This window comes from Apis laboriosa, unplaced genomic scaffold (genome assembly GCF_014066325.1).
Source record: "Apis laboriosa isolate Shangri-la unplaced genomic scaffold, ASM1406632v1 scaffold26_cov146, whole genome shotgun sequence".
Lineage (NCBI taxonomy): Eukaryota > Metazoa > Arthropoda > Insecta > Hymenoptera > Apidae > Apis > Apis laboriosa.
In genome coordinates, this window is record NW_025222592.1 from 4,364,559 (window position 1) to 4,376,406 (window position 11,848).

The following is an 11,848-nucleotide window of genomic DNA, read 5'->3' on the forward strand; positions in this document are numbered from 1 at the left end:
ACACGAATGCGTAATTTTTAGAGAACGCGAAATCGAATCGATTCTTCCTTTAATTCTTTCGCGATGAGCGGAAGAAAAACGTGGCTTCGTAAGAAAATAAAACTTCATTTCTCTTCGAGAAACTCTTAATTCTTACTCTCAAATCGTCATATCACCGAGATCTTCTCGCATCTGATTATTTTACCCTCTCGAAAATTCGAATTTTATTTACCAAAAATTGTTATAATCTAATTAACCGATTCTTCAATATTCACTTTCCTCCAATTTTTCCCAACATCCTTTCGATAAACACGAAAAAAAAAAAAAGAAAGAAATTTAAAATTATTCCCGAAACGTATTAATTAAAATTCAAAACCCTTCGATTATCCCTCGAAAATGAAAATATTGTAAAATTCATTTACAATTACGCGTAATCAATCAGGGGAAACGTTTGTGGTATTATCGAATTTTTTTCATCGAATCAGCGATTAAAGGGGAATAAAAAAAGGGAGGAGGAGAATGAAAAAAAAAATAATAAACGAGGAGGCACGATCAATGTGTGTCGAGGCACAAATTGCGAAAGGGAGAAAGGATAAAGTTAACGAGAGCAAGAATTATATCCTTGATATTTCGAGATCCATAGATCAGTCCAGTTTTCAAGTCATTCATTAGGGAAACGTCGGATGACGTGAACACGATCAATTGGCCCTCTCGCAATCGGGTCCACAGCACAATGCCGCCGTGGTATCATTACAAATTGGCGAGAGAAGGAAAAAAAAGAAAGGAAGGGAGGGGAGGAATGGTGTTTTATCGTGGAAGAATAGTGTGAACGTGCGGATGGATGAATATTTTTTCGTGAAAAGAAAAGAAAAGAAAGGTTTGAGCGAGGATTGAAACGAGTGGCGAGAGGGTCGTAAAAACGGAGTGTGTACACGTGTTCACCTCGTCGAAATTATGGATCCTGGAAAATTTGGAGGGAGGGGGAATAAACGTGGTATGAAGAGAATAATCAATTACTTTATCTGGACGGATATTTGTTTGTTTTCGAGCTGTTGCTTATCGATCTCGACGGATTGATAGATACGTTCATTGCTTTAAAAAAAGGTACATTGAAAGATGGATAAGTAATGTGACACTAATTATCCGTTAAAATTAACACTCTGCACACATTTTTGACCTCTTTAAAAGAAAAGTATAATATGCATTTATGCACTTTTTCTTAAATATTACTATTACTATTTTAACTATTATTCGTTAAATTCATCGATTATTATTTACTTTACAAACTCGAATAATTGCTCGCTATATCTGGTTTCGTTCGGTATACGCTTTATTTAATTAATTCGTCTTGAATCGAAGAAAAAAAAAAACAAAACGTTGAAACGAGATATCTACCCGTTCACGCAACGTGTTAAGCATACGAGTTTTAAAAAAAGAAAATCGTACAATCCGCAATTTTAGAAAAGGGAAACTAAACTGGAAAGAAATATCCTCGATTCCTCGATGATTCCTGGCAAACGAATTTCACGGCAATTTGAGGAAAGTTAAGAAAAAGGGATCGACGATCGACGCCCTCGTGCCATTCGATTTTTTTTTTTTTCTTTTTTTCTTTTTCACGACTTCACGGGATGAAGAGAAACGACGAGATGGGCGAACGGAAAAACAAAAAAAAAAGGAAGGGAAAAGTGGCGAGAAGTGGATTCGAGAGAATTAACCTTTGGCGTGTTTTTCTTAATTTCTCCTCCTCGCTTTTTCATTCCCCCCCCTTTTTCGTTTCGAGCTCGAATCGAGGGCCGATCGATTTGTCAGAATTTTCGAGTAATTCCGCCGATGGCCACCCGCGCCTCATTCGTTTTAATTTTTAACCCCTCCTCCCCTCCCTTCCCCTTTTTGCTCGTTAACGTATCCTCGCGGTTTCGGAGTCGGTGATCGGAGATTTTTGTTGGAAATTGGAAAACTGGCGAAATTGAACTACCCTTTCGTCGTTTTCCCCTTGCTTCGAAGGAAGCGATTCTCTCTCTCTCTCTGTCTTGGATTAAAGGTGGATGATAATGATAGATGAAATCCGCTGGTTTCAGGCCGTGGATGAATCTGAGACTGTTCGTGTGGACTTTGGTAGGGCTGCTCGTGGTCCTCGTGGGATGCTTCATGGCCAGCAAATCGTTCTCCACCGCTGATTATTTGACGGTACAGCTACGGGCTACTCTCCTCGAGGGTGAGTTTTAAAAATAATAACATTGAAGGAAGAGAATTGGCAAAATTTCCAATTGTTAATTGATAAGACAAGATTCGGTCAGAAAAGTTTACGAGTCAGAAACTAACTCGTACGATCAATTCTATTCCCTTTAAAACAAGATTTTATAAAAATGAGATAATGATGAATCACTGACACACGCGATTGAAATTAAATCCATCGTTTCTTGTTAATTCGAATCGTTTCTTCGAAATTCGAAAATTTTCCAAATATAATAATAACGCTAATTGTAACGTGAAATTCCCCGAAATCCCGGCCAATTCGAACAACAATAAACCCCGAGGGGCATCGTTTTGTAAAGGTAACGCCATTAACGAAAATGAAAGCAAGGGTAACGGTATCCACAGTTGTGTGCTGGCTGTGGCCGGTGGCTGGTAACCCCATTTTCCGAAAACAGAGAGGGTAGCCGGGCCGGAAACCAGGCTGGAGTCGTGAAATATTCATCGACAAGTGATGTGTGCGAACGGTGTTCGCGGATCGGCAGGTGGCAACGCGCGAATTCATTTTCTCTGCGCGATCGCCTCATGAACGCCGCCTATTCGTTGTACGTTTTTTTACGTCTCCCTCTCTTTCTCCCATTGTTCACTGTCCTCTATTTTCGTACCCATCCGTTTTCTCCCTCCGAATATTTGAATATTTTAACAAGAGGAAAGACGATCACAGAGATGGATCAAGGAGGAGGAGGGTGGGATTTATTCGTCGTTATTCAAAATGAATATGATAATCTTAAATGGTATAGCAAGAGGGGTATAATTTCTTTTTAACAAATAAATAAAATGTATATATTCTATGAGAAAGGGGAGGATGAAGAAAGATCTAGAGAGAAAAAAGGGGTGATTGGAGAAAGATTCGAGAGGAATTTTTATTACAATTTATTTAAAAAAAAATATATTTCTTATATTTCTTCTCTTCAACAAATTGTTCGATGCATCGTTGTTCGAATTCCACGTCTATATCTCGACGCATACCCAACACTACCGTTGCTTATTAATCGTGATTTTCGATTAATAAGCTCCGTAACGAATATTTTTCTCGATGTTATCGAGAATATACCCTCAAATACTCCCGCGATATTGTTTCCTCTAGCCTGTAGAAAGTTTTCACGATCGGTTTTGACGATTCGCGGCAGCGCAGATTTTACAGCTGCATGAATCGCGATATGCCGATGAGATATCGCCGCCGATATGGCGGACAGATGGCGCAGCCGGCGCGAAATAGTAAGCCTGGTCTATCTACGTGCAATATGCAAATGGAGGGCCGAACGGGGCGCGCCGGCTGCCCCCGGTGTTCGAAATTACCGATGGAAATCTCGTTTCGCGTCTACCTACTTAATGAACAGATACGCACGCGTACGGCTCCTACGATCTCTGAAATTCGAAACGTTTGCTCGCGATAAACTTGGACGGATGATGGAACCTGTTATACCGGCTCTACGCAAATTTCCCTTGATTATTACCCCGAATCCGCGAATACGATCGTCCCCCTACGTTTGCGAATGAAAATTGGGCAAGAATTATTCATGGTGGAACGACTAAACTGTAATAAGAATATCCAGAATATATATATATATATCTCAAATATAGTTTTTAAACGAATTTTGCATTAGATTTTGTTTTAGAAATTTTAAGCTTGAATAGTAGTGTAAATAAATTTCGATAAAATCTATCTCTCGCTGTAACTTTTAATTTATGTAACTTATGAGTAACTACGAAGGATGGGTGTTCCCAAGACATGTTGGAGGAGGGGGTTCGAGTTGTCGAAGTTGGCGAAATTGTAAGTGCTAGGATATGTCACGGACAAGGAACCTAAGGGAAACTCCTCGTTGATAGTTTAGTTTGGGATGCGTTCTCGGATACGAAACAACACTTGTATTAAGCTGTGATTAAGTAAGGAATTCTGGGATTTATTCCGGGAAATTGATTTTTTTTTTTGGATTTTATTTTAATTAAAATTTAAGATCTTTTGTTTAACTATAATTTTTTCTTTATTTTATATCAAGTTACTTCATATTCAATATTAATATTATACGATAATTAGAAATTTCAAAAATATATTTCGTAGTGTTATCTACGAATATGAGATTAAAAATATAAGAATTGTTCTTAATAAAAATGAAATCCAACATAATTGAAGCTCCTCAAAGCGAAGCTTCAATTTATAAATAAATTTTCTGATTCTGAACTCTTGTTCTCTACTCTACTTGATTACTTGAAATAAAGAAATATAATAAAGATTGGGATTAAATTTCGGATAAGAGAATCAAACAAATGAAAGTAAATATAAAAGAACGATCCAACTCAGAGTGGAAAGTTTTAATTGTCGGTATTTAAATTACTTGGACCGCAAATTTTTTAATACGTAACACGCGAGGAAATTTCAATTTTCCACGAATTTTCGTGCCACTTCGCATACGTGGTGGACAAATTCCCTCGACGGGAATATAAAATATCGGAAAATCGTAGGCCACCAAGAATATTTCTATCCCGTGGAATTCGACGCAGTTATCCCCGCAGGAGAATAATCGAGATATTCGTGTATATTATCCGATGATTCTTCCCTTCGTTTCGATAATCCTTGTACTCTTTCTTGTCCGATTGGCCCGAAGGGATGTCGATTTTTTTAATCTTTTCGAAAGAATAATCAAAGTTTCTTGAATTTGGAGAATAAAATATAGGAGGAAATTCTTCTGTATATTTCCAAATCTTGGAAACTTTCCATTTTTCTAGATAAAATTCTTTTTTCTTTTCAGCAGTGTATGAATTAATTTTAAAAGAATCGAAAAATATTGGAGAATATTTTTTTCAGAATTGTTCAGAATAATTTTGTAGAATATAAAAAAGTCCATCCGAATTTTAGAAATTTTAATTCCAAAAAAAAAAAAAAAAACACCACTCCATTTCGTCGAATTTCGCTTTCCTAACCTAAAATTTTTCCTCCTTTTGTTGGAACACAGGTATGAAGAAGTACTTCACGGACATCTCGTGGAAGCGTAGGATAGACAGCATTCAGGTGGGTATGCAGTGTTGCGGGATAGATTCATCCGACGATTGGCACAAGACGTATTGGCTTCAACGAGAATTTCTTGTAGTCGACTCGCCGGATATCTTGAAGTAATTATCAGTTAATTATATGCCGAGGGACAATGTGCCGTGTAACAACGTAATATCGACCGGGTAAAATCTATATCGTATCCCCGTTTATCGGCCCATTATCTTCCTACCCTCTCCTCGTCGTGGTGCACGAACAATGCACCAAGGATTATCGCCTTGCGATCGTCATCGCGTTTCCTTAAAAGTATATTAAAAGTAGTGCTCGAAATGGAACATGCTGGAGGAGAAAGAGAAGCGTATGATTAAAATTTTATGTTAAACAGTAACGATTAAGCATATAATGTACATTACCACAAAGATGAAAAACTTGGGGTGATAATAACAAGGGGGTGAAAAATAAGGTTTCATTGTGAAATATTTTCCACAAGAGAAATTGTCAAGGGGTTAGGTAAATAATAAGTAGATTTTTATGTAATTAATTTAGAAAGTTAGTCGAGAGGGATTTTCTTGATTTTCTTTTCCTTTATTTTTTTTTTTTTTTTACAGAAAATTTACAGCGGTGTATCTTGAAAAATATTGGTTGGAGATGTTTTTCAGAATTGTTTGGAATAATTTTGTAGGGTATAAGGAAGATTGCATAAGATCACATGCATCTCGTTCATTCGAGTAATAATAATTTCCAGGGGAATTGTAATAAAAACGCAATTGTTACAATTTTTCAAAAATTGTTATGTTACTTGATCTCTTAAAAGATTTCTTTAAAATCTTGGAGTAAATAGCATGAGGGAAGAATAAGAGAGTAAGAAAAAGAAGAAGAAGAAGAAGAAGAAGATACGTTTTTCACCCTGGTTGTAAAGGGGCAATTGCAAAGTTCCACGCCCTACTAGAGAGATGCTACTAGAAAGGATTTAAAAAGATGGCTGACCACGAGGTAAAGTGGCCTTCCATGGGCTCCAAATTATTTCCACGGAGTGGTGGCGCCCTCCACTTCCGCTCTCATCCAATTCACTCTACTTACGGGCTCTTTCGCTTTTAACCAAAACGTACGAGAACGTTTAGATCCGGATTCGGGGATGTTTAAGATTCGTTTGTTGCTTCCACTGATAATTCTAACTGTCTAATCAATCATCGACTTGTAAGAGGAATACACCTCTTTTTATTCGATAAAAAATCCTCTGAAAAGTACATTTCTTTTTCATTCTTCTTCGAAATCTCTCAATCTCAATTCTTATAATTATAACCATCAATTTGTAATTCAAAATTCGCATTTTTCTAAAAGTTGAAGGAACATTTTAAATTTTCGCGCCTTATCTCGATCTTCAATTCGAATCAAATGTTTAATCTTCAAGAAGAAGATTTCCTTTTCTTTTCCTCTTTTCTCTTCTTTTTCTTTTTCTTTCCTCCTCGAAACGCGATCGCGATAAATTCTCGCCTCGTCCTCATAATCTTGGAAAGGTTCTCTCTATATATATATATATGGGAATCGTCGGTGGTTGCCGAATTTTCTGGCCGCGCAGAGAGGCGGAAGTAACGGATGCGAAACATTTGAACGAAACAATTCATCCCTGGATGCTCCCCTTTGCTTGAGAGAGTAGTTTCGCGGTAATTGCCTAATAGTCAGGTTTCTGCAGGGCTGACGTATGTGTGCATTAATGCGGTGGCGGTAATACGTTCGATAATAAAGGGTTAATAGCGCGTTCCGAACAGAAGCCTTTGTGTCGCGGCTGGTAATCGCAGATAGAACAGTGGGTTATCGATTTCTCGTTATGTTAATTGCAGAATTATACCTTCCAACTGCATCGATCCACCCTCCTCCTCCTCCTCCTCCTCCTCCTCCCCCTTAGCCGCAACTATTCCCAAACCGTCGACCGCCCCCTCCTCCTGTTTCACGTCGATCTCGTAAAATCCATCCAGGGATTATTCCGTATAATAATAGCGACGACAAGGAGTTAACTCGATAAGGAGTAGCGTGCCGTAACATCGTTTTAATTATGAATAAAATTTTCGCCCCTCCTCCTAGAAGATAAGTTTGAAGAAGAGCTTCTTCCTTCTTCTTCTTATGTATTTCGAGTAATTTTCACCGATTTCGAACGAGATAAATTTTTTAATTAATTAGGAACCGAAAAGTTCTCGAAAAATAATTATTCTGCAATTAACGTAACGAGAATAAGAAACACAGGAATATCTATTCGATTCGTAACATTCATAATATTGTAAATCCATGATGAAATTTGATAATTATTGAAAAATCCAATTCACGATGAAGATTATCTCGAGGAAAGCGTGTTCCTGGTCTCAGTGAAAGGTGGACGGTTAAACGGCATTCCGCAAGTTTGTCGAACTTGCTGATTCGAACTTGTCCGCGGGACATGTCCGAGAGCGCGTCGCGCGCCATCTCGAGTTTTCGAGGGGGAGGAGGGCGGCCCAGGACTTTCGATACGGTGGGCTACAGTGGTTGGGTAATTAAACGCCGTGGAATCGATCCGCGGTTCGAACACGTGCTTCAACTTTGTGCCACAGAGATTATACTTTCTTCGATTGTAAATGGAACAATTCTATCCACGTTTTTCCCTTTAGTAAAGTAATTGTTTCATTCGTCGAAATAATTTAAAACGATTTCATTTTTCAAGATACTAAATCATTAACTTACAACTTCACTTATTTATATTAAAAATAATCCAGATGATCTTAACTAGTTTAAACTTTTTAAAGTTTATTATTCCTTTATATAATTATTAATATTCCTATACTCTGGAAGAGGAGCATCTTGGAAACGCGTTTCCAAGCAGGCGTAACGACACTGGTGGCGAGAACAAAGGACAGAAACAGAGAGAGAGAGAGAGAATGAGATGGAATCTGGAGGAAAGAAGAAGATGGGGACAGGTGGTACGTGACGAGGAGATCCGACACGTAGCAGGGATTCCTCTCTTTCCAGGTACGCGAAGTTGGACGGTAGCGTGACGCCGCCTGTGGTGCCTTGGAGTTGCTGTCGAATCGACGTGAAGGGCCCCTGCTTTCACGATCCCCTTCAACTCCCGAATCCAGAGCAGAATTCCTCTTACGAGAGCCTCAACCCTCGGGGCTGTCTCGCCCCTATGAAGATTATGCTAAACGGGACCCTCTACTCCGCCGCCGTGATGATCGCGTTTCTGTTCGTGTTTCAGGTATCGATCCTTATCGATCGAGATTAATTTCCTAACGGAACAATTATCTTCCCCATAAAGAAATATTTATAGCTTTGCTTTTGATGAACGATCGTTTGCATTCATTCGAAGATCTTCACGAAGAAATTTCACGCTTTCGATCGATCCAATATTGATTTCCGATTTTGACGTCGCAGAAATTCAGATTTAGAGTAAAATAACCACAAACTCGAGAGAGGGGAGTTCTCGAAAAATAGGGGTGGATTATCATCATTCGATATATCGTCCGGAATTATTGATTGTCCTCGATGATGATGTGTCATCGAAATTTCCACCGGATTTCAATAATTCTATTATATATAAAAATTCGTATCGAATCGTTACGTATAATAATAAAACGTAATATCGGAAGAGGATGTATTAGGGTTTCGTTCGCGTGAAAATAATACCCTATATCACGTATAAATAAATAAATATATATATTCACATCTCCCTCTCTTTCTATTCGATTTAATTCGTGAAGCCGGGGGAATAGTCACGGTTAATTAAACCCACCACCGGTCCCATCCACCTCGCAAGTTTTTCTCCCATCGACCGATAAATTAATCCGTTTAATCTCTATTCCATCCGCGTCGCCCCTCGTTACGCCCTTTGTCTCCTTCCGGTGTCGATCTATGCGAATTATCCGTCCCATATTCCTTTCGACGTATATTTCTCACTGGCTTTCATATACCTTTTTCGCTCTCGTATCTTGATTTTAGGACCGCGAAATAAAAACGGGTATTTGAATAAATGTTGAGAATGCGAATGGTCGTTCATTTGTATTTAAAAGAAAAAAGAAAAAAAAAATGGTCAAAGGAGATAAAAGAAAAATTCTTTTTATATATAATTATAAATATTATATTTAAATATTACTTGAGAGTATTCTCTTCCTTTTTCGAAATTATTATTAAACGTTATTATCACAGTCGAGCAAAGTGGAGATTAATCCCCTTTTCCCGTGGAACAGAAAGCGATCGCGTGTTATATTTCTCGAAATCCTATCCGATCCAATTTTTCGAATTTTTCGTAGCCGGGAAATTCTGCAAAGCGTGCAGCGATTTTTCACCAACGGGAACGCTCTTTGAGAACACCCGCGTCCCGTACACAAACAAAGTTTCTAAGAGCCATCATCAAGAAAGGCGGGGAGAGGAACTTTATCGAATTCTCTCCTCATAAAAGGAAAAAGAAAATACGCCAAGAAGCACACGCGTTCTTAGCATTACTCGGCTTGCATAGCTCGCCACCACGGTTGCCTCGGTGCTCAGTGATTCTCAACCCCCTCGCGTCGTTTCTTATTTAACAAAATAACCAATCTCTCGATTTATTTTATTTTAAAATTGAAAATTTCGAACACGCATTCGATATTTTCTAATAAAGAAATCCTTTTCCAGATGACAGTGGGCGTGTTGTCGAGGTTCGACTTCACGGCGGCGAGGAACGCGGTGGCGCTGGGCGACCGGTGGTCAGGCTCGCCCGGTTGGCTCTTTGGCCGCCTGGATTTCGGCTTAGCCCGTGGACCTAACCTCTGCCAGATCGATCGGGTTAGTGCACCGGGTGAATCGAGTCCCTCGAAAGATTTTCTTTTTTTCTCCATACATTTTTTTACAACGTCTCTTGTCAACGTTTGGGGATTCTCGCAAGAATCCTGTGGAATTTCGCAACCTCTGTCCCTCCTCCATAAGCTGCTCCACCTCCTATGATTGTGTACCCATGGAGCGGCGCCACTCGAGCTTTATTCGTTTAATTTTCTAATCTCTTCGGGATGGAAACGCGCGCGCAAACAACGGGAAGAAAAGTTCCCCTCCGTAATATTTTACTTTACATATGTACCCTGTTTGCATACCGTGATTTAGACGAACGAGGAGATTAATGCAATTAATAATTTTATTTACGAGAGGATCATCAATTTGTCAAAATTCATTGTTGCGTATAATTTATAATTAAGAATTAGATAAATTAAACAAGAGCCTCTTCCCTTTAATTTCTGACATCCTTTCAATTTCTCTTACGACAGAAATACAGTGGACAAGGGGACTCGATGATCGATCTTCGCCCGCTCGTATATTCCAGCGACTCGAATTGAGACCAGCGTCGAAAGAGGATCAACGAACACGCGTCGTATTTCCACGCGTCGAGGAGCAAAAATTCATTCCTTCGACGCAAATCGTCGTAAGAATCGTCGAAACGATCCTTTCTCGAGGCTTTTATCGAAATGAGAAACACAGGAGAAGGGAAGAGAGGGGGACGTTAGATTTAACGAACGCTCGATTAATCGATCATCGATTACGATACATCGTCCCCTGCGGACGACAAACAAGCCGCCCTCCTCCGTGGAAAAGGGGGATGGGGGTGGATAGGATAAGGGGACGTCCGTCGCCAGAAGATCGGACGATAGCTTTCACCATGATTATCCGAGGAATCGGTTAATCGAGTCGCGCCGCTAAATCGCTCGTTTCCACGTTTGTTGTCGAGGAGGAGGAAGAGGAGAAGGATGGATTCCGAACAAAAGGAGGAAGGATCGTGTTGTTGGAGAGGAAAAAGGAAAGGGGAACTGGACGATGATAAAGAAGAAACGAGGAGGATTCGATCCTCGTGTTTCGTCCGAGGGTACAGTATTGGATGCTGGGGAACAGGTGTAATTACAATCGGAGTGGAATAGGAGTGGATGAAGATGGTGAATTTTTTTTTTTTTTTTTTTTATATATAAATAGTCTGTTGATGGGGGAGTTGCAAAGATTTCGTGATTATCCATTCCCCCTCTCTCTGTCTGTGAATTTATTTCTTTCGTAACGGAAATAGAGGAGAGGAAATATAAAGTTTAGTTTCGTTTCGATATTTTTTTTTCTGATCGAAATTTATATTTGTTAATAATTTCTAATTTAGGAGTGGATGAAGATGGTGGATTTTTTTTTAAAGAAATATAAATAGTCTGTTGATGGGGGAAAAAAAGTTGCAAAGATTTTTTGATGCCTCCCTCTCCCTGTCTGTGAATTCATTTCTTTCGTAACGAAAATAGAGGAAATATAAAGTTTAGTTTCGTTTCGATATTTTTTTTTCTGATCGAAATTTATATTTGTTAATAATTTCTAATTTAGAAGTGGATGAAGATGGTGAATTTTTTTTTTTAAATATAAATAGTCTGTTGATGGGGGAGTTGCAAAGATTTCGTGATTATCCATTCCCCCTCTCTCTGTCTGTGAATTTATTTCCTTCGTAACAGAAATAGAGGAGAGGAAATATAAAGTTTAGTTTCGTTTCGATATTTTCTTTTTCTGATCGAAATTTGTATTTGTTAATAATTTGTAACTTAAGATCTAATTATTTAATTCGATTTTTAATTTAATTTTGTCGTTTATAAAAGGATACGTATTCGCAGTTTT

General features: G+C 38.7%; 1 protein-coding gene across 5 annotated transcripts in view; it reads left to right on the forward strand.

Moving 5' to 3' along the window:
* The window catches only part of LOC122713749 (photoreceptor outer segment membrane glycoprotein 2-like), a 51,452-nt gene extending 39,836 nt beyond the window's left edge, over positions 1-11,616 (forward strand). For 3 of the 5 annotated variants that reach the window (XM_043934485.1, XM_043934486.1, XM_043934487.1), the window contains 5 exons: positions 2,058-2,194; positions 5,187-5,343; positions 8,219-8,447; positions 9,860-10,009; positions 10,483-11,613. In XM_043934485.1, coding sequence (XP_043790420.1) covers positions 2,058-2,194; positions 5,187-5,343; positions 8,219-8,447; positions 9,860-10,009; positions 10,483-10,551 — 742 coding nt within the window. In that variant the 3' untranslated portion in view covers positions 10,552-11,613. Of the gene's footprint in view, positions 1-2,057; positions 2,195-5,186; positions 5,344-8,218; positions 8,448-9,859; positions 10,010-10,482 lie in introns of all 5 variants that reach the window. The other 2 variants (XM_043934483.1, XM_043934484.1) reach the window with 2 other exon arrangements.
* The last annotated feature ends 232 nt before the right edge of the window (positions 11,617-11,848 follow it).